This window comes from Boleophthalmus pectinirostris, unplaced genomic scaffold (assembly GCF_026225935.1).
Source record: "Boleophthalmus pectinirostris isolate CB_2022bp ecotype Guang Dong unplaced genomic scaffold, ASM2622593v1 HiC_scaffold_5, whole genome shotgun sequence".
NCBI classification, from domain to species: domain Eukaryota; kingdom Metazoa; phylum Chordata; class Actinopteri; order Gobiiformes; family Gobiidae; genus Boleophthalmus; species Boleophthalmus pectinirostris.
In genome coordinates, this window is record NW_026571404.1 from 15,042,115 (window position 1) to 15,069,374 (window position 27,260).

The window sequence follows — 27,260 nt, forward strand, 5'->3', positions numbered from 1 at the left end:
ACCTCCAATCTGGATCGAGGCGGCAGCAGGAAGAAGAAGATAGAGGATTTCTCTAGGTCTTCTCGAGAAAAGCTAGTCCAATCCAAGAACAAAATGTTTTCCAAATTTACGTCCATCCTCCAACATGCAGTCGAAGCGGTAAGTGTGAGATGAAGTGCACAATATGACTCCAGTTTCACGAGTTTCCCCTGTAGGATTTTTCTAAACAGAGACTTTGATCACGCATGTCACGGCTGTTAGCATCTGTGCTAACAAAGTAGCCGCAGCTAGTGTTAGCGTTTTGTGTTTATGTTGTTTGTTTACACCTGTTCGCCGCAGCAGAGAGTCCCAGCGACCATCACAGTGTTTGACCATGAGCCTTAACTAACAGGACATCTGACTGCCACATGCGTATTTACGGCGGATGTTTCCTGTTAAATTGTGTTTTGCAAGAGGTGCTAGTTAGTCGCTAAGGTTAGCTCCAGGTAGCCACAAGAAGCTAGGCTAACTCAGATGGACCAAACAGCTGCATCATATCATAAGTGATTTGGAGATCTCAGGTCAGTTACGTAAAGTGGAGCCCTGGAGTATTTTTCATAGCCTGTCACTGCTTGTATCGTTTTGTGCTAATGGGACTTTTATTCCTACCCCTGAGCTGCTTGGGAGGTACTTAGCAAATATTATACTTAACCAGTTATGACATTCCTCAAACCTGTTCTGAGCTGCTTCATGGCAAACAATGAAAGTAACTTTAGTTGTTGAGCTGGTAATGACCAATAGCTGTCTTTCATCCAGAATAACTCTTAGATAAGACCGCAGACTATTCTCTTTGCACACTGGGACTGCACTGAACTAAAAAATAGTTCACCTTGAACTGTAATTTATTCCTGTTGCTTCTTTTTTCAGCTGGCCCCTTCACTGCCCCTGCAAGAGGACTTTGTTTTTCATTGGAAGGCCATTACACATTATTACATTGAGACATCTGGTAAGATCAAATGGCACAAAACACTCCTCGCTGGCTTTGATTTTGGTTTTATTATTTTTATTATTAATTATTATTATAGTTGTTGTCACTTTATCTCTGATTGAATGAAAAGTGGGAAGTGAAAATCCATGCTCACTTATTACACAATGCACTGTAACCAAAGTTTTGCTTTGTATCTACTTCTTGACTGCTTTTACTTACCAAACCAACACAGGCCTATAGTCTGTCATTTCATTCTCTGCATTTTTGGAAAACTAAATAGTTTACAGGGCGTTCTAATATTGATGTAAATATGTACATATATTAACACCAATATCTGCTGAAAACAAAAACGTATCTTTTGTTAAGCAATAGCAGTAATATTACTTTATTGTTATTTGTCCTTGTAGATGATAAAGCTCCAGTTACAGACACAAACATCCCATCTCACCTGGAACAGATGCTGGACATCCTGACCCAGGAGGAGGCTGAGCATGAGTCTGGAGAAACGGGGCCCTGTATGGAGTATCTACTGCACCATAAAATACTAGAGACTCTGTACACTCTGGGCAAGGCGGACGTAAGCAATTATAGCCACTACTTTACTTACACTTTAGCATACATAATGAAAATACATATACTAACTCGTACTATAACTCAAATATTAAAATACTAATTTTGCAGAAGGTAACAGAATTGTGAATATGCCACTTTTCTCTTTTAAAATGCTGTAAATCATTAGTGTCATAATCCAAAGAATTAAGCAATTTAACATGTAGTTTGCATTGAAATGAAGCAAAGGATGATGGTCGATGTACTCCCCCCCATAATAATATAAAGCGAACAGCCTCGTAATTTGATATTTTGTGACGGCCCATGATATTATTGGGAGAGTTTTGACGATACGATATCACGATATATTGGTTGTGTCACATCCTTAATCAATACTGCATAAAATCACATAAACAGGACAAAATTGGACCTTTATTGTACAACCTTACAATAGTCTTGCTCTATGTCCGAACTAATACAAGTCCAATATTAACTACTGTATTATGAACTGAAAATTACGTTCTATCCTCTAAATTTATTATCATCGGGGTATTGAAATTAGTATAGAGTATGAAGCCTTTCCCTTAATACTGAAATCAGGTGTTAAATTTCAGTGTGGTGACTGGTGATGTATTTTGGATATAAACAGAACATCTTTTTTTTTTTTTTTCTTTTTGCAGTGCCCTCCTGGAATGAAACAACAGGTGCTCACTTTTTATACAAAGCTTTTGGCACACATCCGTCAGCCTCTTCTTCCACACATAAATGTCCATAGACCTGTACAGGTGAGATGTGCTGACAGCTTTGTGGTTTTCTGCTTATTTGACAGAAGTAGCCTGGTGCCGAATGCTAACTGCTGATTATTTATGCTGCAGAAACTGATCCGTCTGTGTGGGGAGGTACTTGCTGCACCAACAGAAAATGAGGAGATACAATTTCTTTGCATAGTCTGTTCCAAACTCAAGCAGGACCCATATCTCGTCAACTTCTTTCTTGAGGTAGGGGATGCTACAACCAAATTAAGTGAAATTACTTTATTTTAATGTGTGTATAAATATATATATAATTATGGCATTGATTTTACAGAACAAGTTGAAAAGACCTGAGTCTCTGCCTCCTGGCGGCAGACAGGGAGGTAAAGATAATGCTTTATCCCCTGACACTGGCCAAGCTCAGACGCCTGAAAAACCTGAAGAGCCACAGGCGGCTTCTGCTGCTGCTGCTGCTACTTCTGCTGCTGCTGCTTCAAGTCCAACCAGGAACAATAACAACAGCAGCAACTACAACCTGGTCACGTCACTGCTCAACCTCACCAAGAGCCCTGTAAGGAATACTATTATTAAGTCTATTCATTCATCCTTCAAATGATTCCTTCCTAATATGGATAAGGATTTTGTCAGGACCTTGTCCCATGTAAAAGCTATTTTTTGAATACATCATTGGTAACTGAGGACCGTTGCCATGCCTAATTCAACAAGAAATAAAAAATTCATTTTGTTAATTGAAAGCAATAACTCAAATAATGATTTTCTGTAAAATTTGCTTCACAATTTTTCAAATTTTTTAAATTTTCTATAATACTACAATTAAGACCTCATTGAAAGGCATCTCAAACAGTCAATGAAATCTATAAGAAAGAAATTAAATTCTTCCTAAATTTTACTTTGGTTTCAAATTGTGACCTATGTCCATTGTTAGATTTTGTCACTTACTGTGTATTTATCAGTTTGTTGGTATTTCCTTTTTTCTGATGAATTGTCTCTTCCTTCCCACCCAGGATGGCAGGATAGTAGTGAAAGCATGTGAGGGCCTGATGTTGCTGGTGAGTTTACCTGAGCCGGCTGCAGCCAAATGCCTGACAGAGAGCACAGAGCTGTGTGAGCTGCTCACAGATCGACTGGTGTCCTTCTACAAAGCTCTCCCTCAGTCCATCGACCCTCTGGACATCGAGACTGTGGAGTCTGTCAACTGGGGGTGGGTAATTTGTACATTTGTCTGTTGAAATATAAAATTGTAGTTTATGCTTAAATTAACTCCAACTTTTGTCTTTGATACATTTTATTTGTATACTTTCCATCAAGTAGTTTAGATTAGATTAGCTTTTTTTTGTCTTTTTATAGAAATTCTTGGACACTGGGCACAAAATGATAAAGTACAGACAATAGAAAGTACTGTCACTCCACACTCAGACCAAAAGCTACAACATCAATCAAGTAGTGGCAAGAACTGACAAGATTCAATACTTCCTTGTCTGAGGCACCTACAAGAAATGTCTTCAATTTAAAGAGTTTATTCCAAAAAATGTTCATAAACAGTTGTAATTTGCCTTTAACACCAGTAGTTATTCAGTAGTATTTAGAATTTTAGCTGTGTATCAAAAATCCATTCAGGAATTTCAGGTCTTAAAATTTAAGCCACTTCTTTTACAAGTAATTGTACTATTTAAAAAAAAAAAAAAAAACATAAAATTAATTTGCATTCATTGTTGATAAATGTTTTGCCATGGAGGTGGCATGTAAGCTTCCACCATTCAAATATATCAGAGAAAAAACAATTGGAAAGAGAACTTCTTGATCAAAACAAAGTTGCTTTTACCGTTTGTGTTTTTAACAAGGATTCTCAGTAAACCAACTTGGCCTTTGTCACCTTCTAACCTTATCTTCTCTCTGTTCAGTCTGGATGTGTATAATCTCAAAGAAGATGCTGCTGTCTTCACTGGCAAACGCGCTCTTATTTCCTTCCTGTCTTGGCTGGATTACTGCGACCAGCTCATCAAAGAGGCCCAGAAGGTCTGTGGTAGTGTCTGATTCTGAGTCACTGTGTTTTGATGTGTCATATTGTAGTCACTGACAACAGCAAAGAACATCTCCACAAAGCTTCATTTGGAGAGGAGGCAGGAGGCAGAGCTCTAATGTTTTGTGTCGTCTTTGTCACTGTCTTTTTTAGTCAGCAGCGACTGTCATGGCCAAAGCTGTGAGGGAGCGGTTCTTTGTGGCGGTGATGGAGCCTCAGCTTATGCAGACGTGAGTGCTCCTTTCAGGCTTCAGTCAATCATCACGCACTGACAGTTAAATCAAACACATTGCTGTGGGTTTAGTTCAGGCACATTCGTGTAGAGAAAGTGGGCCTCTTTTCATGTACAGTTTTACGCTGCTATCAATTTGCTATACGGTATGTATTCATCTAAAGCTCCACATCTAACTTGCCAGAGCAGGGATGCGTATGAACAAAGCCAGAACTTATTTCCCTGGTTTATTTTTAGCTGGCTGTCATCAGGTGGTACAATCTCAATAAAGCCCATGTCAAAATGTACATACTAATATAAATTTAACACTACAAGGCAGATGGTTAGCTGTATCACAATGCTAAATATTATCATGATACCTTTTTTGTGCACACCTCTAATGCTAAACCACATGCAGGACTACAACATTACAGAGAAACAGTTGAGCAATCTCTCCTTCACATTCCTGTCATGTCACAAGTTGTTTATCAGTTACACAGGCCTTGCTCTAGTCCTCTCTTAACTCTTTGCTTGTATGTGTATTTTTCTAGTCATAGCCCCTTGCTCATATTTTTTTCTGTATCTAAAGGTCTGAGGTGGGCATCCTGACCTCCACGGCTCTCCTGAACAGGATCATCAGACAGGTCTCCTCTGAGGCACTGATGCAGGAGATGGTTTATTTTCTTTTGGGGGAAGAGAAGGATCCCGAGACGGCCGCCACCATCACACAAAACCCACTCAGACACAGACTCATAGAGCACTGTGACCACCTCTCGGATGAGGTTTGTCCATCCAGGCTTCTCTAGGCAGATCTTAAAGTTAAATAATATGGATTAACGAGATCTGCAGTGATTTTGCTCTGTTTTACCAATCAATTTTACCAGCAAGCCAGCAATCACGCATTTCAAGAGTACCCTTTTTCTTAACTAGTTCACTACATGTGCATCAGTCACCACACATATTATATATATGTCTAAAAAATAGCAATTTATTAATGAAACAGTGTGCTAACTTCAAAAGTAAATTCTCAAGTAAAATTAGGTTTTGTTTGGGTTTTTTGTCATGAAATATACAATGACTACAATTGTACCACTCTGACTAAAGCTACACATGGCTAAGGTGGGCAACAACACTTTAGAAATTGATTTAAAAATACATATTTAGGTAATTTACAAAAATAATTATCAAATATAAAGGTAAAAAATATGTACCAACATAAGTAACCCTATTTTCTTGTCCACAGATCAGCATCATGACCCTGCGACTATTTGAGCAGCTCATCCAAAAACCAAACCAACACATCCTCCATAACCTTGTGCTCCGAGGTTCTGGAGGAGAGGAACTACCTGGAGAATAAACCCCAGGATGAACGAGAACCAATAGAGAACGGGCAGCCCCATGACGCCGTGTAAGGACCACCCTCCGCTCCCCAAAATATGATGCCAAATAATAAAATAAAGTGCATGAATGTAGCTGTGTTTCTGTAGAGATGTGCCATTTCATGTTGTGCTGAGCTGTCTGCTGCGTGTGTGTGGCGTCTGACAATAATTATAAGCAGTGATTAAGAGGATTATGGTAATGCATCAAATGTCAGCTGTGAATAATTAGGAAAGGTTTTGTTGACGTCTTTACCTGATATGAACCACAGGAAAATGGGCTTTGTTAATTACAGTGATCTTCTTTTCTATGGGTTCAAGAAAGACAAAAATCTCACTTCTAGTAATAAGCAACATGGCAAAAAAAATCAAAGCATTATAACTTTGAGTTTTGAGGCAGACTGTACACTGTTTGTCTCCAATCCTGTGAAACATTTCAAACGATCATCTCATAACTAACTGTGTGTTTGATTATAAAGTGGCTTTAATCTGACAGAAAAGCATTCACTATCAACATGTAACAAAGCCCATACTAGATAATCAATTCAATCTATCAAGATATTCTCTGCTCTTGTGATGGCCAAATCAAATTTAAAGTGCACTATGGACTTCTGGTGAAAGGTCCAACGCCTCCACAGTATGGAATTAAATGTACTTCTCTCCATGAGGATAAATGGGTGGCACCTGAAAGCCAAGTGTCAGGTCCCGTCAGTGGAGAGGTACCTTTGAAAAACAAAAACACAACTGCAAATCTATTAGTTTAATGCCATACTGTGGAATATAAGCAATAGTGCACCTTTAAAAATACACTCAGAATACATACATGCTTTTAAAACAACATACGCATAAGTAAAGATTGTAAAGGTTAAAGCTTTAAAAATTGCAGACGATGAAATTATATTGTTCTTACAGAGACCTGGAGGAGGACCCGTTGTTCGGTGATGACCTCTCTCCCGACAGCCGGTTGTCTGGCTCTGATTGGCTGAGCACGTCGCCCCCGCTGAGTCCGGACCACTCAAAATCAGAGGGCAAAACGGAGGTTCATAAGATAGTTAACAGGTGAGTATTTCGAGGTATAGTTATTCTTCGATGTAATGCTTACCTCCGTTATATGTTGTTGGTCAAAATGGCTCTATAAACAAAAAAGCAGAAATGTCAACTTTATTTTGACTTGTCTATGAATTTAAAAAAAAACAATTAAACTCACATAATAATATCAATGAACATGAATAATTGCCTGGAATGTTCCGCAGCACTGCATTTAGTCATCTGCAAGGATTTTTATAGCTAAAAAACTTGGAAAAACAACAACAATTTATGTGAGTGGGGTTGCCTCTCCACAGATCTGACCTGTAAATTGCCCTTGTAGTCTTACCTGTTTGTCTCCATAGAGAAATACAAGTTTAATGCTACACTGTGAAATGTTCGGGCAAGGCAATAACATCTCCATGGAGAGAAAGGCAGCAAGTTACAAAGTGCACCTTTAAACCTTTTTGTATGTCTTTTGATTTTTACAGTTTTCTGTGTTTGGTGCCTGATGAGGCAAAGTCGTCTTATCACGTGGAAGGCACAGGCTACGACACCTACCTCAGAGATGCACACAGACAGGTAAGCTGACCATAATGTTCCATATTTGAGCTTTAATGTGTAAATTGTCAGTTCCTAATGATATTTCCCAATGTGTCTGTACAGTTCAAAGACTACTGTGGCGTGTGTCTGCGCTGGGACTGGAGAGGACACCCTAAACCTCTAGAAAAGTGTAATTTAGAGTTACCGTTTTTTGAGGGGCACTTTTTGAAGGTGTTGTTTGACAGAATGGGACGTATCCTCGATCAGGTGAGTAGACAGTTTGTAATCTTATCTATTCTGTCTTATCTAAAGTTTGACTTTGCACAAGTGCTCTTAATATCACAGTCTGTGTAGGTTGTCAGTCTGGGTGGGAGAGGGGATCTTTAGTTTAAACTTGCACTGTAACAGGTCTATACTACACTGATCCCAGTTTTTTACCCTGAGCCATTAACGAATTATCAGCAGCTTTTTGGGATACTCCGTACGGTTTGCCCATAGCACGCTGGAGAAAACCACGTTGATTTCCTGTTTGTTTGGTGACCTCTCATGGCCACAGGCATTGTCCTCAAATTCAAATCGCAATTGCGTGATCCAGACCTGAATGTAATGAAATATGAAATCTAATAAAAGTGAACTTTATAGCGCCCCCTAGCATAGACATGAAACATCAACAATATCAAATTTGTACCAAATTCAGAGATTTAATTCTATGCATGATTATGAGCAAAAAAAAAATTACGGACAAGGGGCATTTTTCACGGTTGACCAGCAGGGGCACAAAGACTCCCCCCAAATATATTGTAAAATTTATTACACACACATGTTTAGTCTGATCATGCTGAAATTTCTATCAGTTATACACTGCATAACCATGATTCCATTGATATGTCAAACACAATTATCAGTGCTAGAGCGCCACCTATGGGAATGCACAAATTTTACTGTGGGGAGAAAAAAATTATTTTGAGATTAATTCGTGAAACTTTGCAGAACATTCACTCACGTGCCCGATCATAAAAGTCAATAAGACCTATGCCCTAGTTTTTACACTTTTGCCTCTTGAATCATTCACTTTTAAGAAATTTAAAGACACACTGTTTTTATGCAGTCTTAGCTCTTGACCATAAAAGCCACATGACCTATGGCCTAGTTTCTATAGTTTGTCTCTAGAATCAGTCAGAATATCCAATTTTAAACGTGCACTATATAATTTTTCTGGTGGACGAGCTGTCGGTCTGTGCGGCTGTCGGGAAGAGAGAGAGCTGTGCCGGGGCAGCAATCCTGTATTGTCTTGCATTGAGGCTCGAGTACTCAGGAAATTTCTGTTTTCACCTAATCCCCTATCTTCATCTACATCTGTGCTTGTGGTTATTTAAAAATCTGACTCTGGATCAGATTATGTAGGGTTGAAAAATGTCACATAGTTCTGCAGTTTTGAATAGGAAGTCAATTGAAACTATTATTAATCCATTTAAGATAAATATTGCAGTTTCCAGTTGAAATGTATGTACAGAAAAATTATTGGAATTACAAATTTTACATAACGCTATGTCATTATTAAGTTTGAAAGAAAAGAACGTCTGAAGCCACATTTTGTTCCCCAAATCAGTGACGCTGATAGTTGACCTGCTGTTAAAGAACCACTTCTTAAATCAAAACCTGATTTATTTGATTAAACTAATGGGCCTAATTAATTTAAAAGTTTCAAAGCCGAGTTTTCTGACAATTAGACTAATCATGTTTTGTTCAATCAGGACAATGCCTTTTACCGGACCTCTTGTATTTGACTGAAGATTACAAGCTTGTTTTTTCAGGCTTGTATGATTTTTGCTGAGGGGAAACTGTAATAGAAAATGTAAATGTGCTGCTGATGGTGCAAAGCTGTGATTGAACGACACTAATGAACTCCAGCTGTCTGCGGAAATAAAACCTCATTTTCACAGACACTGTTGTTTGGACATTTTGGACATTTTAGAAATTATTAACAAATGAATCGACTCGTTTTTAAACTCCCTTTGATTAATTTTGGCTTAGTTTTTGAAAGGACAAATTCATTATTCTGTGCCACAGTATTTGCCTAACTCAAGGCCTTTCCGCCCACCTGTGCTCTTTTATTATGATGATTTTTTTTTTTTACAACTTTTTTTTTTTTTTTTTTTTTTTACACCTTGTCTCGTTTGGTAAATTGTTCAAATTTTCAATAAGTGCACTTTATAGAAAAGACAGCACCACTATAGCTGTCATCTTTTTCATGTTTATATCTGGTTTTGTTGTTAGTAAAATATAAGACTAACTGATAATTCAAAAATTATGTTTATTTTTAGTTTATGTTTTATGTTATGCCATATGGGCCTTTTAAATTAACCAATCCTGTGTTCTCTCCTCTTGGTGTGCAGCCGTATGACGTAAACCTGCAGGTGACGGCGGTGCTATCCAAACTGTCTCTGTTACCACACCCACACCTGCATGAGTACCTCCTGGACCCCTACATCAACCTGGCCCCAGGCTGTAGGTCTCTCTTCTCCGTCATCGTCAGGGTAAGACGTGGACCTGTCACCAGCTGATAACAGTTTGAAATGTGAAATACTGCGCCTGAAAATAACATGATAATTTTGATAGTACTTTAAAAAGCAGGATAATCCCAGTAAACCCTTTTCAAAATATACAGTATCCCCAAAACATGAACTGCCTCAAATAAAAAGCATTTAGTAGTTAGTGTCTATTAGTTATATTCAGACCTGTACAGCTCTGATCTTTCTTTATTTCTACAAAGTATTGCAAATTGCACCACCAGTACAGTATACACAAAATGAATAATAAATGTTGAGCCCTGAAAAATATTATGCAGCTGCAATTAATTGAACCACAAGTTGATATAGTAATTATCATGACTGTTCTATTTAGAAGGAATTTTAGTCAATTATCACAAATGTGCTGCCAATGTACCGTTGATAATCTCTGGAACAACAGTTGTCGAGTTCATGGATGAAAGGGCAAAAAGTAGATAACACTGTGGGTGCTCTACATGTATGTGTATGGCAGATGTTCACCATGGAGATAGAGCCAAAAAAGTTTTTAGATAGTTTGAAAACTCAAGAAAAAATACAAAATGGTTTCAAACAACACATTTTCACAAGCCTGTGATCAGTGCGACAGTTGTTTAGCTGTTTGATTTTTAACAAAAAGGTGAGAGTGACTAACAGAAAAAAAAACAGTTTTCTAATGCTTGCCAGATTGTGACTTTAATGTTATTTGAGGGGGACTTGTTTAACAGCACGAATCAGCTCATGTGGTGTAGTTCTAGTTAAGTCAGTTTTTTCTGATTACATTGTGTTAAATTAAAGCTCAGATAAAACTCTAACAAAGCCTCAGACAAAGCAGGGCCTACTGCTAGTGTCACATCCCCTAAACCAGGAATGTAGCTAGTCTGGGGCCACCTAGTGCCTCCACTCAATTTAATTTCTCTCCAGCGACTAGGTCAGGAATCAGAATACACTAGACGGTTTGCAAGAACCCTGGAAATGTGAGTCTGGACACCAGTCAATCAGCGAAGAGCCATACATTCTGTGTTGGCAATGATTCCCGAGATCCGAGGATTTAAAGCCGGAACAAAGAGAATGTTTGGTGAATTTTGTCAAGGGGAAAGACGTTATTGCCCTTCTTCCTACGGGATTTGAGAAAAGCTTAATATACCAGTTAGTCCCGTTAGCAGGGCATTACATACATCACAACCAAATAGCAGTGATTGGTTAAATAAAAAAAGTACCTGCCTACCATCGAGTGTACGAATTCTAATGCAGACGGTTTTCACAAAGTGAAACCGTCTGATGAATCAGGCTACAGGGAATGTGGATGATCAGCTAGAAAGGATCAAGCCAAAAAGAGCTTCACTTCTGCATACAGATCTTGGTTCTTTGTGAGTTTGAATTGGTCTTTCCTTATTTGTTCTTGATGTGCTCTATTTCACTGAAGAACATGTTGATTATGTGCATAGATATGAAGAGATTTGTTAAATATTTGGTGTGTGTTTTCAGGTGGTGGGTGATCTGATGTTGAGGATCCAGAGAATCCCAGACTTCACGCCCAAACTGCTGCTCGTGAGGAAGAGGCTGCTGGGACTGGAGCCAGAGGGACTCAAGTATGTGAACAATGAGTATAAATAAAAGTCTTTTATTAGCCTAGTACACTCAGGGTCACTCCTGTATCAGCAACTAGAGTGGTCATTTTATTCTGTGGGCGGAAGAGAAAGAGATGAAGCAAAACTATGAGCCAAACCATAAGTCCCATGGTAGCAGTTCAGTTTATTCTGGACTAGAAAAAAGGAAGAATATGTAACTGTGATCAGAAATGCATGACGATTACAGTTGGATTTGTGATTTTGTTCTAATAATGTTTTGTTCTAATAATGTTCTAATAATAACAAGATTTGAAAGACTGATATGAGAATCAAATTTCAGAACATGCTTGCACAAATCTAAACTACAGGGGATTTGTATGCAGAATAAGACAGGATATTTGTTTCTGGAGGAAATGATGGCACCTTTGTGATTTGTTAATTGCGTCCATTAAAATTGCAGTTTAGATTTGATTGCGATTAACCTTGCAGCTCTTTTTTGGACCCAGGTGTACTGGAAGGTTTGATTTTGCCACGTTTTCACAGCAATGGGAGCAGTTTGGTTGAAAATACTTTGTGTATTTCTTGACTTCAGTGTTTCTTGTGGTAGCTGAAGGTGTCATGTAAAATTGGGTCAACTGTCACTGTTCACACTGGCAGAAAAATCATACATAATCAAAAGTGAACATTTTCTGACTAGTATAGCAATTAGATTTGAAAGATATGTTTAAAAAGTAGGTCTGGTGAGAGTTCTTATTTGATTTATTGATTTATCAGTAAATGGCAGAAACCTGTTCCTCCGCTTCTCTCTTTTTACCTTTTACCTTTGTTCAGACTTACCTGTGCTCCCTGGTTTTCTACTGTCAGGGAGCAGTAACAGAAATGGCATCAAGTGGTGATTTGTGAGAATACAACAGGGGCGGTTTGGCCACTATACTAAAAAATGTATAGAAGACTGAAAAATGAACTGATAAGATAATTCATTTCTAGACAACGGGGATTACACATTTTTTCCCCATAAATTTGTAGTGATGTAGAGGATCATCAGAGGATATTCTGTTGCCTAAAAACTTACAGCCTTTGTGATTTGACAATAGGCTCTTTTCACGCTTGCGTCACAAACCAGGAAGACGTGTGGAAAGAAGAGATTACAAATTTTGGTGGGCTCTGTTCTAGGAAAAATGAGAAAATGTCCCAATTTGCTTTATCTAAATGTCATTGTAGTGTTCCGTTATGTTCAGCTAATCAACAATTACAACCCTACCTCAGTTTTCATCATTTCCCCACCAGCACACAACTCCGAGCGCACTGGGTACATGCGAAGAGATGAGGCGCCAAATTCAAGATTATTCCAAATAAAAACAGCACATATGTATGCAGTCTTCATTTTACCGCTGATCACATTTACTTCATTGGGTTTGATCACAGTTGGTTTGGTGAGCCCAGTGTCAGGAACTACACTGGAAGTTGTAATCACATCTTTCCAAACGTTTTTCTGGTTTGTGACGTAATGTGAATAGAGCCTATTGCACCTCTTTCTCAAATTGCGCTTTTGATTTGATTGCGATGTATAGGCGAGTTTCATTGTTGACAAAAGCGTGCGTTGCATGTTGGAAATTATTTTGGTCGGTGGCAAGAAACACTAATTCATCATGACGGACGGAACGAGAAAGCATGTAAAGGGTATTGATCCCGGTTATTTATCCACACTAACGGTAGAGGACCGAAGATGATTTGATCAGAAATTGGTCATAAGTATCGATGGACGCCAAATCACCCTTTTCAACCCCGACAAAAGGTGGACCAAACCAAATTTCTGGTCAGACTCGCCAACTACCTGGCTAAATATTCACCTCAGCGATATCCACAATTACTTGGTGGAAACTCCTGGGCCATTCACAGCAGAAAAGATGAAAACCTCCAAGGTCTCGATGCGTTGTTGAACTTGTTGGAGTCCATGGTTTGCTACGATCTTCTACGTTTGCTCTGCGAATGTTTGAAAGCCATTTAATTCACCGTTAGCGGTTCTTTTCACTCAGAATACGAAAAAGACATTTTCCTTCTTCCGTGCTTCTATTTGTGCATCCGATAATGAAGCAAGAATTTACCATTATCGGGGATAAATACGCGAGGTTACGCACTGTGCTTGACCGCTATTGTGTTTCTTGCCTCCGACCAAAATATTTCCCAGCATGCAACGCGGGCAATGACGTCAGCTGAAACTCGCCCTTTGTGTGCAGTCCTCATCCACATTGCATTTGTTAGTAATAATAATAATAACAATACATCCGACTTATGTAGAGCTTTGTTGGACACTCAAACGTGCTTTACAAACAAATTGGAAGTGACACTGTAGAAAACGAGGGGAATCGCGGGCAGAAATGTCAGCTTGAACAGGTGAGTTTTTAGTAGTGATTTGAAGTGTTGCGGTGAGTCCGAGATCCTGATGGGTTGTGGGGGTAAGTTCCAGAGGGAGGGGGCGACCGCGGCGAAGGCTCTGTCCCCCATGGTCCGGTGCTTTGTCCTGATGAGGGGAGTGAGGTGGTCAGTGTCAACAGAGGAGGTCAGAGAGACAGGGAGGTGCCAGGTTATGGAGGGACTTGTAGGTGATGAGGAGGACCTTGTATTGAATGCGGTCTCTTGAAGTTTTTAGAGGTGGGTGGAGGGGAGACCGTACAGAAGGCTATTGCAGTAGTCGAGTCTGAAGGAGATAAAGGCATGAATGAGGATTTCTGCGGTGGGCTGAGAGAGGGAGAGGGGCAGAGACGGGCTTTGAATGAGAAGAAGGTAGAGTCCATTATGATACCGAGGTTGCGTAGAGAGGGAGAGGTGAAGAGAGAGATGTTCTGAGCAGAGGAGAGGCGAGCTTTGTTGGTTGATCTTATAATGTTTTTATTCAGACTAGCCCATTTTACGTTCTCAGTTCAAATGTCCCTCTGCACGTGTCTCCGCAGCATCGACCACATGACTCTCCTGGAGGGCGTCATCGTGCTGGAGGAGTTCTGCAAAGAGCTGGCCGCCATCGCCTTCGTCAAATACCACGCCACGGCCTCATCCTCGCCATAACCCCTCGAAAAGACCCTGTCATAGACCAAAATCTGTGCTTCTCTGTCTGCCCCAAGAGAGAGACAGGTCCTCACCACTGGGGGGCGCCCTACAGGTGTCCAACATGTGCTGCTCTGCCTCAGGTGGGGTAAGGTGCAACAAAATGTACCACAGAGAAAGTTGCTCACCTTTTAAAGATGGCTGGGAGAGCTTATAAGTTTGTGGTCTTGTGATACATATTTTGGACTATCCTGGGTCTAATATGCATACTTATAACATCTAGAACTTCATCAAGGACTAAACCAGGACTACGCTCTGGTCCACAAGTTCAGGTTTTGTCATTTGGTATTTGATTTCTATGGAAAATCGTAGCCAAAACACTGCCCAGTCTAAAGATTTGAAGATGTTAAAAATATTTGAGCAAAATCAGGCGTATGGGACCGTTCTGGTACTGCCTCTGTCCGCCAAAAGAGTTATCATTTTTAAATAGACACCTGTATTTATTTCCTGTCCAGTCTTCATCGCCTTAATGTGGACACTTCATCGTTTTAAGACTGTTCCCTTTTTGAAAATATTTTAACAAGACCCCATCTGTGTCGACTGTTTGACAATAAGAGAAAAAAAACAATATGTACCCGTAGTTACATAACACTTTTAAATGTCATTTCTTATTTATTGTACCTTTTGCTTTCAGGATGCCTTTAAAAATAATGTTGAGAAATTATTGTAATAGCAGAATCTATTTTTTGTTTCAGCGTTTGTGTTTGCGTCATCCAAAGATCTCACCATCGAAATGTGTCACATCCAGAGAAACATATTCAAATCTATAAAGTGGTAAAGATAAATACTACCAGTTTTCTTATAAAATAATGATTACAGAAAAAGATTTGGGTTCTTATTTGAAAATATGCTTGTAGACTTCAGCTAAACCTGTTTTAAATTCGGGTTGTTCACCAATTTAACCACGTCACAGTCTTCCACGTAACAGTGATTGAAAGAAAAAATTATAATAATGTTAAAGATGCACTTCATAATCTTTCTACTAAGGCTCCATCGCCAAATTATTATTGTTTACTCAATTATAGGTGTTTTTATTTCTCAAAAATATATTTAAAAACACGCATCCTTACAGTGAGTGGGGTTGCCTTTCCAAAAATCTGACCCGTAATTTGGCAAAAAAAAAAAAAAAAAAACTCCTTCTTTTCACCTTGAACAAATACTGAATGTCAATCTCCATGGTAACAAGCAGGTGGTTGGTCCTCACCCAGAAAAGTTCCACAGTGCATCTTTAATCTTATCTTGAATGGTTTCTCTGGATGTCGATCAAAGAAATAATTACTTTGTGCACAACCACTTTTTACTTTGTTACATTTTTGGTTTTCGTTCAAGGAAAACTTATATTTTTCCTGATTCTTTATTTTTTTGCAGTTTTCGCCAGTGTTTAATCCAAGGGACTCTCTTGTGCGTCTTATAAATAGTCTTATTCTAATATATTATTTTATCATTACAGAGATACTGCGTTTAACAGTATAAACTTGGTCTTATTTACCATAAGTATTACATTTATCATGATTTTGGATGATAATATATAAAGGGTGCTGTGTGTCGCTGATTCACTTGTTTTCGGTTGTTTCGTCAAAAAAAGTAAATGTTGAATGTATTAACAGGAGACTAAAATTGTGTGGGGAAATTTGAAGTTGGGTTGTATGAAGTGAACTGTTTAATCCTTCAAATTGATGATTCTGCGCTAAAAAGTTACCAACGAAGGAGAAACGTGAAGCTACACTCAGCTCGGAAATTACTAATAGATGACATTATAATTTTCCAAATATTGGTCTGTAATTTCAAAATGATTTTGGATTAGTTTTCACACTGGATGACCTACCTTAAGCTTTTTCATTAGTCCTGAGGCTGTGGCATAAATTAGTTTCATTTAATAGCATTTCTGGATTTGTAAGATATGATCTCAGTATGAATCTAATCTATAAACATTTGTCCGTAGGAAGTTTTTAAAAATAACTTGCACTATGTAGCTTTTCTGATGGGGAGATGTTCTCATAGTGATGTTTCTATGTCAGGGATAATTCACAGCATGACACTGAACTTCTCTGTTACACATGTGGCTCAAAAACTATTTAAAAAAAATGTGAGCTGGGGCTGCCTCTCCAGGGATTTGACCTGTAACTTGGCCTGGTGACATCGTCGTGGAGACAAATATGTTTAATGCTATACTTTACCACATGGTGACCCCTCTGCCAGAAAGGTTACATAGTGCTGCTTTAACAAGAAACCTGAACTGTAGGGCTGAGTTTCGTTAAGAAGTTACCGATACGATACGTACCTCGATACATAAGCCACGATATCTAGTACAGTGAGTAGGGATGTAACCATAACCGAAATATTGTGATATCGTATCGTCAAAGTTCTCACAATAATATCGTGGACCATCACAATATATCGAATTACAAGTCTCTTTGCTTAAATTAAGAGTTATTTTAGCTATTGGTGCAGCAATAGCTAAAAAAAGACAGGGAACTACATAGACCATGATCCTTTGCTCCATTTTAGTGCAGACTATAAGAAGAAATAACAGTTCTAAGCACTTTTAAGTCTTAGTTCTTTGGATTAAGCCTTGTCAAGGCATTTTAAGAGAAAAAATTAGAATATTAACAGTTTTGTTAGCCTCCACAAAATATCGCAGTAAATATCATACCGTGAGGTTCATACCGTGACAAAATCGTATCATGAGACTTGGATATCGTTACACCTCTATAAGAAACACAAACATTTTATTCATCAAAACAGCGAAAATGTCAAATGTGTCGCACAAACAAGTTTCCTTCCACTAAAGAAAAAACAAAACTGTAGCGCTGTAACAAAATAATTGAGTAAAATAAGCCAAAAAATACTCTTGGTGATATATTGATACAGCAGTCCCCAATATCGATACTGTATCATCACATTAAACAATACGATATATTTCAATTAGGGCTGTATATCATTAAGAAGCTACCGATACGATACATACCTCGATATATTGGCCACGATACGATACATATCTCGATACAGTGCACTTTCGGTTTGAAACGATATATTTCAAATCGATTTGATATGGTTTAATAAAAAAATAAAGGTTAAATCATGGCTGTGATACTAAAAGTCTCTGTTGAACCACTTCTTTTGCAAAGTTCATAAGAAATACAAACATTTTAATCATCAAAACAGTGAAAATGTCAAATGTGTGGCATAAACGAGTTTTCTTCCACAAAACTGTAGCACTGTAACAAAATAATATACCAAAAAATACTCTTGGTGATATATCGATACAGCAGCCCACGATATCGATACTGCATCATCACATTAAACGATACGATATAACGATATTTTGATATTTTTGCACAGCCCTACTGAACTGCACAGCTAATCAAAAACATGTTCACAATCATGTGTTTTTAAAGCGCCTCAGCAGCTCTAGGTAACAAGTCTCTCCAAATACATTATGCAACCCCACTTCAAAACCCTATTCTCTCCTCTATTATGTCAATGCCTTTGTGTGTCAGTGTGAATGCTTTCGTCTCAGATTCTGAATGCTGGAGTTTTGTCTGTCATTTTAATCTTTTGTTTAAAAAAAAGAAGAAAAAAATCCATAATTCACTATTTCGTCTCTGTTCCTCTCCACCCGTCACTCACGCACCTACGCCGCATATGCAACAATCCAATTTGCACATCTTGTAAATAACCATCGTGAAAGCTTTTGTTTCTTTCCCCAAATTATTATTTTTTCATAAACCAAAAGATAAAGTGTAAGAGTGACGCGTCTATTTTTAACTTTTTAAATTGAATCATGCACATTTTGTAATCTTTCCAATGGTCGTGTACAGTTGTATATTGTAACGTGTACAATAGCAATATAGAAAAACTACCTGGTGTAAATGCATGCCCATACATTATTTTTCTTTGTGTAAAAAGAGAAAATTGTTGACGATTTAATGCCTTATGACACTGTGGATCTTTGAAATTTTGTAGATTTGAAATTTTTGTTCTTGTTGCTTCTGAAATATAATTTGCTTTGTGGTTTACTCTGCATCCTTTGTTACATTAACTTGGGACAGTTCGGTTTTATCAAGATGGGTTATGGTGAAAATCGTTCTTTCACTCACTGGTTTTGGTGACTAAAATGAAATGTTATTAAGATATGTCACTGTCTTTTCAACAGATTGGAAAAAAAACATTGGTTAAAAAAATAAATTGCTTTCATTTGTTTCCCACGCACACAGTTATCATCTTTGTAATATTAACAAAATTACAGCAAAATCATGCGTCTCATTCAGTGTAATGTCAGACTATTCATGTTTCAATCATGTTTTTCATTAGAAACATCCAAATTGGAATAGACCTTAGTTTTCAGATGAAGTCACAACTCGGGATTGTTCACGGCACAATGTAATTATTTTAAAAAAGGAATTTTAGAAGCAAAAATAAGTAATTTCACTTATATTTAAAATGTCACATCAACTTTACTTTATTATTCAGAAGATTAGATTAAGTGAAATGGTCTATGTATTTCCCCATTTGAATTATTTTTTTTTTCATACCATTAAAGGGCCAATATTACACTATTTTCTGATGTTTCCTCATCAAAACATACCTGGAGTTGTGTTTTGTTTCATTCATGTTCATGTTTAACACACAGAACCTGCATATTTAGTTCTTCTTAGAAAAACTAAAACCACTGTTCCACCTTGTGATGTCATGTGGTAATACACAAAGAGCTCCACTTTGTTTTTAAACTCCATACACCTTCACTAGGAGCATTTGGATAATTTCAGAACTGAAATGATCAATCTCTACTGAACTAAGGTAAAAGGTAGTCAGGCTGGCACCACCTAGTGCCTCCGCTCAGTTTAATTTCTCTGCAGCGACTAGATTGAAATACACTAGACGATTCGCAAAAACAACAGAAGTGCGAGTTTGGGCACCAGCCAATCAGCGAAGAACCATATATTCTGTGTTGTCAATGATTCCCAAGATCGAGGATTTAAAGCTGGAACAAAGAGAATGTTTTGTGAATTTCAAGGGGAAAGACGTTATTGCCCTTCTTTCTACCAGATTTGTGAAAAGCTTAATACATTACATACGTCACGACCAAATAGCAGCGATTGGTTAAATTTTAAAAAAAAGTACCCACCTACCATCGAGCGAATGAATTCTAATGCTATGAGGTCAGACGGTCTCTACGAAGTGAAACCGTCTGATGAATCAGGCTAGGTAAAAGGAGCTGTTAACTTGAAAACTACACAGAGCATTTTGAGCTTTGGAAATACACAGTAATTATAAAGGATCACTAAAATGAGTGTGAATGAAACAAAACACAACTCTGGTTATGTTTTCGAGGAAGTGACATCATTATAACATGGCTTAGAGCTCACAAGAGTCAATGTTGTGTATTGTAGCACCTTTAAATTAATCTGCATGTTCATTTGAGTAGAATAACTTGACATCCACACACCAGTATTTCGTGCACAAAGGCATTGGGTATAATTTATTTCACTTCAGCCGACTTCATATGTTATCACTGCTGTTTACAAATATGGTTTTAACATTCAACGTCCCAATTAAAAAAATATCTTCTTCAACAAGAGATGTGGTCATTTTTTTAACACTTTTCAATACATTTTAGCTCGTTTTTATTACAAAACATCTGTACAAGAAACACAAATACAGGAAAATAACAATTTGACTTTTGAAATTTAAAACCACAACATTTTTCATCAATTCCCCTTTTTGACTTGAACTGAACTTATGTCCGCATGTAAACAGCAAATATATATTTATAGCTAGTTATAAATTGAAGTATCTGGATCATTTCTATACATTTTGAATTGCAGTGATTTGTAAATTATGAAAAATAGGCACTATGGTGCAGTAAAAGGCGCTGTCTAAAATCCAAGTTCATTCTATTTCTGAGATACAAAAGTGCCGTCCTTTCTAATGATCAAAAATCTATGTCAAATAAAAAAGACTTACAAAAATATCCTATTTATTTACTGAGCAGGTTTAGCATTATGACCATGTGGAACTAGTGATGTGGATTATGACTTAATTATCAATTTGAGCTACACCAAGTCGTCTACGTGCATGAGCTCACCATTTTATCCCTGTAATTTTGATACTGAACAAAGCAGGAAACAGGCCAAATGAGCTGCAGTAAAACAGGTCTAAATCTGAACTAAATCAGACCAGCACCAGGACTAAACCAGGTCTAATGTAGCTCTAAATCAGAACTAAACCAGACTAGGACTAAACCAAGTCTAATACAGTAATAAACCAGGTCTAATCGAAGTCTAAATCGGAACTAAACCAGACTTAGACCAGGATTAAACCATGTCTAATGTAGCTTTAAACTGGAACTAAACCAGATCTAAACGAAGTCTAATCTAGATCTAAATCCGAACAAAACCAGACCTGTACTAGGACTAAACCAAGTCTAATGCTGTACTAAACCAGGTCTAATCTACAGTAGATCCAAGTCAGAACTAAACCAGACCTATACTGGGACTAAACCAAGCCTAAAGCAGTTCTAAACTAGGTCTAATCTAGATCTAAATCAGAACTCAACTAGACCTAGACCAGGACTAAACCAAGTCTAATACAGTACTAAACCAGGTCTAAACCAAGTCTAACCAGGACTAACACAGGACTACAGACCTTCACATTAGGTACTGACCAGTGCAGACCAGGAACACCCCACATATCTCCAAAACTACAGCTCTGGTGGATATCTTTTAAATCTCTTAAATCTGAAATTGAAGAGTGTATAATTCAGCCGAAAAATGAAATAGACCAAGGTTTTTCAGAGCGAATATATTTTTACCACTCATTCAAGAGAGCTGTAAATAAATTAAGTGACAATTTTACCAAACATTTACAGGAATCAGATCATGATTTGTTTATTTTGACATACTGCTCTGCCCCTGTATGTACCAATTCTGTTTTGGCTCTAAAAATGTCATACATCTTCTGGACAAAATGATATAATTCTGCTTGTATACCAAACACAAGCAGGTGTCATCATGATCAGAAGCATCGGAAATTTCTTTAGTGGTGCTGGTGGTGTGTTCACGGGTCATACCCACAGTCTCACACCTTTATCTTTACACTGTTGAGAGTTAGTTTATATCATGCAATGAGGCTTTGTCACATATGAACGAACGGTGCGATTTTGTTCAGAGCAAAAGAAACTACAATTAAATGACTCTGTGTTAGTGATTGAAACCATTTTATAATAACAGCTGGTGGTAGTTTTGAGGTTGCTTGGTCACCTGGACTCATTTATTTTAGTGTAAATTTGTCCAGTTAGCTAAATCAAAGCTGCAAAATATTATAGAAGTCATTTTATTGCAACTCAAGCAGAAAAAAAATCTCTACTGCAACTAAATGTATTGCAAATATAGTGATCAAAACTACTCAAAAGTGCTTAAGTAATTTTAACAATGGTCGATTTCAGTTTTGCTACCTGACTGCCTAGCTCGCCCAATTGCAACTTCGAAAACCTATGAATTATTTAACAACGTTTAGTTATTCCTTGGCAAAAAATGCATACTTTTTGTGCTATTAGTTTTTTGTGAGTTTAAATTTAGGATTGTCAAAGTTTAAGGGAAGGTGCCAGAACCATAAAAAGTATATTTAGCTTTTTTTTTGTGTGTAAAATTTAAAAAAAATTACACTTGTGGCTTTTTCTCATGATCATAACATAGCTTCTATATCATGATTCGAGACAGTCCACATTTGAAAACAGTAACTTTCTGAAAGTCGCTGTGAAATCTTACAGTTGGTGACAAGATGGTGCGTTAAATTAATCATACAAACACTGTAAAATAACCCTTTATGCAAACCATTTTCTTACATACAAAAAGAAAAAAAACTACGTAAAAAAACAACTACATGCCTCGCACAAACTAAACCAGGCTAAAAATACAAGTTAGAAAAATATTTACATTTGAATTTGCCCCATTTACAAACCCTTTATGTATTCATGTATGTGCTGGACGGCCCACATTCAAACTCGTAAGTCTCTTTGGCTGGCACACGTAGTGGGTTTTACACCATTGACAAAAATATCTAGCATAGAAAAGGCCATCCAACACAAAGGATGTAGTGATATCATTTCCTATGCAATAAAACTATATATATATGTATTATATATTTACCAAACATACTGTAGAAGACCACACATGCCCGCGACTGTGTGAATACATGAAAATCACATTCAAGATTGTGATGTGAAACTTTCGGAAGGCATCAATAAATAAAGATGTCAGTCCATGTGGCCACCCCCTGTCGTCTCTTTTTGGGGGGGTCCCGTGAAAAAGGGGGGAGGGGAGGGGGTGTCCCGTGAGAGAGGGGTGGGGTCAGTCGCCCTTTGAGTTCTGGGCGGCCTCTAGATTGACCACCTGTAGCTCTGTGAGGTTAGTGCTGCTGCCGCCCGGCTGCTGACCAATCACCATCTGCAGGGAGAGAGCAGGTGGATTAGTCACAGATTACGTAAAGGGAAATGTGCACGAAAACATAAATGTACATGAAACAGAGGCGGAGGTGACACCCCGAACTGTGGACCATGTGGGACGTCCTAAAAAGATGTTACAGTATTTGAAAAAGCCTGTAGATGAAACTGAGGAGGGGGACAGCTGAAGATTCTGTTAAAATGCCAATATCTCTGTGTGTGTATGAAAAAGGAAAGTTGTTGTGCATCATAGTGAAGATTTCTCTTTCCAATTGATGTGATTTATTGTAACCAAACTGAAATGTACTGATTTAAAATGTTTTAAAGTGACTATCAGTGTTGATCACTGTTGGGAGTAACACGTTATAAAAGTAATGAATTACTGTAATGCATTCCTTTTTGCTGTAACGCAGTAATGTAAGATATTACAGGGAAAAAACTAATATTTTACTTGGTACAAATGTCAGTAATGCGTGTCACAATGCATTTTTAACCTGGATTGAAGTGGTGGGGTTTTCATTTTTCTTCATACAAATTCGCTAAAATCACCGCGATATCAGCAGAGGTGAAACACCATCATTACGGTTCTGAATGTCGGGACGGGCCCAAACGTGCGCCCACGTAGACTGTTGGGTAACCGTGGGCGAAAGGACCAGCACAGAGCTCAATGCTACATGGGGCTAATCGCAGCCGACGCCCGATCGTGTTTTGCAGACACCCTGCTCCACGGACTCGAAGTTCTCTCAGGGGCGGTCCTACATTCCAAGTCCTAGTCCAAGATTGGTCCTGGTTCAGTCCTTGGTTCAGTCCTCGGTTCAGTCCGTATGTACGGCACAAAAGTTCGGCATCTTCTCAGTTACTTTGGTCAGAGTAACTTAAAAGTGCTGCAATAGTCGTGTAATGCCTTACATTTTAAATAAAGTAATATTGTAATGTAACAAATTACTTTGAAATGACAGAAAGTAATAAATAGCGCATTACAGTTTTGAAGTAACTTGCCCAACAGTGGTGTTGATGTTTTGTCTGGAAAAGGGAAAAAGAGGCAGATAACATAAGATTACTCTTTTCTTCTGCTCATTTTCATTCACTTCTTGTATGTTTGATGTTGTGACACGTTTATTTATTTCATTCATGAAGTATAAAAATACATTAACAAACAAAAGTCTCTAATTACTAGCTCTGTCCACAAGAAACAAAGTTCTACACCGTTTGTCAAAATCTTTTCATGTCGAAACTCATAGATAAGCGAGAAATTTAAGACTGTTGAAACTGAGATTTGGGCAGTAATGAGCTGGTGTATAGTTTGTCAGTATCTGCTTTACAAAAACTGTTACAACTTAAGACAATTTTGCTTGATTTTAAAGCTTAATTCTGAACATATTTTAGCGCTAAGATCCCATTCGTCCATCAGAAAAGGGTGTGACCAACACAGAGCTCCTGCCACTCCACACCGCAGCACTGCACTGGAGAACAAACAATAGCAACTTCAGATTCAAACATCACTAACAAAGCCAATTCAACAGGTGGTGTGTGTGCGCAGGATGTTTTCAGACCCACATTAATAATTTCAGTATTATTATGGTGTAGTTTGATACTAAAGCCGATTCAGCGTTCCTAAAATTCTACACCTTTTATTTTACGCAGCAAATTAAATACAGACTTTCAGAATTAATTGCACAAATATGAAAAAAGTATTCAGACTTTTCAACTCCTTAATCTGCAGTTCTTTATGATTTCTCTCCATCAGTTTATATTACAGTTTGTATTACTTTTGGGGCGATCCACCACCTGCTCGTCTTTGCCTGGGGTGTTCCACCACACGGCATTAAACATTTATTCCTTCTGGGAGTGAGCTTGCCTCTCCACATTCTGCCGCACTGTGGAACATTCCAGGCAAACAATGAAAAAATCCTACATTAAAATGAACTTTAAATACCTTTAGTATCCAGCTGCCAGATAATAATATTGAAGAATTAATCCTGGTCTGAAGTCTGAATCCAATGTTTATAATTATCTAAATGTACTAAATAACAACACAATATTTAAGTGGGATTATTTGAAGTATCTTATCCTCCATGCATCGTGTATTTTTGCCTGATAATACTCTTAATAATCTCGTGTGAAGCCATCCAAACTCATTCAGACCAAGCAGGACCAGTGGGCCCGGTGTAGTTTTAGTTTTAGGCTTTGGTGCAGGGCATGCGGCAGGTGCAAAGGGGAATTTGAGAGTTTCACTTGTAAAATGCAGATCTTGCCGTACTGGGTGAAGCTGCACCGCCGACACCGGGATCTGGACTGTGCCCGGAGGAGCCGTGAGGAACACCTGAGGGACACCGCCTGAGGAGAGAGACACAGAGAGGGGGGAAGATGGGCAGAGAAAGAAAGAAGGAGGGCAAGAAGAAAGGGGATAGAGCGCAAACAGAGAGAGATAGAAAGATAAAAAGATAGACCGATGGATAGAGATAGGGACAGAAAGAAAAATAGAGATAAAGGAATTGGCAGAGAGCGGAAAAGGAGCAAGTGTGTTGAGAAATAGGGTAGGCGAGGAGAGACGAGGAGGAGGGGGGAGCGGAAAAGCAAGAGTTAAAACATGTTTGGGTTATGCAGTTAATTACATTTTCATTCCAGACTCCGTGATCAGCTTGGTCTTGGTCTCGAGTGGTCTACAGCCAATCCTTTGTAATTTAACTATTTTTTGTGTTAAATGGCACTGATTATAAGTACGTCTTTGTGTTCAAGGAATCGATACAGACATTCATTTTTATTATTTTTAACAAGACAAAACAAAGAAACAAAATGATTGATCAATACGTGGAAAAACATCATGATTCATTTTTTGACAGAACACCCAACTTTAGTAAAATAATGGTAACACAAGTGGCAACTAAAATAGAAAAATGATAAGCGCATTGTGAAAAGTAAAATAGAAAAATGGTTAGCCTTTCTGTGACTTCTGGTGTCGGTTCTTGCAACAACAGAACAGACAATAAAAAAAACAATTATAATGTCCTTACTGTTGCCATTTTTAACGCTTATCGGATAAACTATTTGCAAGTGTAATGTCTTTATAGGATATTTTAAAGCACAAATCTTACAGCTGTATTAACAAACTTTTGCTCTAAAACTACTCTAAGCTTAAAGACGCTGGATCAGATTTTTTTTTTTTATATTAGAGCAAAATATGTCCCAGTACAAGCAGCTCTTGAAGTCAAAATGTATCCACTGTGTACTGTACATCTAATTAGAAAATGTTTTATTGGACATTCAGGAAGTGCTCAGTTAGCATACTAATTGTCAGCTTTAACGGGATGGCTCTCGTCTCTGAAAGTTGTGAAAAGAGATAAACTAATTACGATGTTGGGAATGCATAAGGTAAGTGAGGATTGAGGAATAACTTTGGAGCACTGCAACAGTAAAAATCATGTACAGCTCCTTTACATTTGTAGTAAAAGTGTTAAATCATGGAAAGCTCGATAACAACGCAAACATTACATGAGCTGAAAGTCCCTCAGTCTGTACCTGTGTCCTGTGCTTGTGGGTGGGAGACCTGCATTGTGGGGGTGCCCTGGGAGAAGGCGTTGAGCACGGTCAGCCCCCCGTCCAGCGCCGGCGTGGAGGCGTACATGACGGCGTGTGGGCTCGGGTACATCATGTGACCCGCCACTGTGGTCGGGACGGACGACGTGACGATGGTGGCCGGGAGACTCACTGTGGCTAAGGAGAGAGGAGATATACTGAGAGATGAGCAAAAAGTATGTTCAGCCACCAGGGGGAGCTTTGTCTTGAACTTGTTGGTTTCATTAGATTCACTAAGACAATTACAACTTAAGACAGAATTTCTTGTTCTTCTTCAATTCAAGGACACAAATTTTCAAAGCGGTTTTCTAGGAACTCAAGTGGCTGGATTTAAAAGGTACAGAAAAACCACCGCACAAAGTTGCATCACAAATTATGACGTAAATCACATAAAATTACAAAGCAAAAGTACATGCAAAATTTCTTTTATAAACACATCTATAAAATTTAAGGTTAAACAAAAATCGCTACCAACACTAAGGACACTATGTAATTATGTTCAGTAATTATGATCATTTACAATGTTTTTAATAAGAAAACCACAGAAGTATTGATAATTAAAAATGTTGTGTTTTCTT

The 27,260-nt window shown here is 38.1% G+C and overlaps 2 protein-coding genes across 4 annotated transcripts in view; one reads left to right on the plus strand and one right to left on the minus strand.

Annotated features, from left to right (window-relative positions):
- The first annotated feature begins 2 nt into the window (after positions 1–2).
- fhip2a (FHF complex subunit HOOK interacting protein 2) lies at positions 3–18,682 on the plus strand. Its single transcript, XM_020933488.2, is given in 18 exon segments — positions 3–138; positions 886–964; positions 1,354–1,523; positions 2,176–2,280; positions 2,371–2,493; positions 2,582–2,818; positions 3,273–3,469; positions 4,170–4,284; positions 4,442–4,518; positions 5,089–5,281; positions 5,743–5,823; positions 5,825–5,907; positions 6,788–6,934; positions 7,393–7,483; positions 7,568–7,711; positions 9,841–9,981; positions 11,479–11,582; positions 14,513–18,682. Coding segments are annotated over 18 exon segments (2,244 nt in total). The 5' UTR covers positions 3–93; the 3' UTR covers positions 14,625–18,682.
- Positions 18,683–22,471: 3,789 nt separating this feature from the next.
- Positions 22,472–27,260, minus strand: part of LOC110168123 (serum response factor) — a 47,525-nt gene continuing 42,736 nt past the window's right edge. For 2 of the 3 annotated variants that reach the window (XM_055162699.1, XM_055162701.1), the window contains 3 exons: positions 26,626–26,820; positions 25,367–25,443; positions 22,472–23,110 (listed from right to left, as the gene is read on the minus strand). In XM_055162699.1, coding sequence (XP_055018674.1) covers positions 23,015–23,110; positions 25,367–25,443; positions 26,626–26,820 — 368 coding nt within the window. In that variant the 3' untranslated portion in view covers positions 22,472–23,014. Of the gene's footprint in view, positions 23,111–25,341; positions 25,444–26,625; positions 26,821–27,260 lie in introns of all 3 variants that reach the window. The other variant, XM_055162700.1, reaches the window with a different exon arrangement.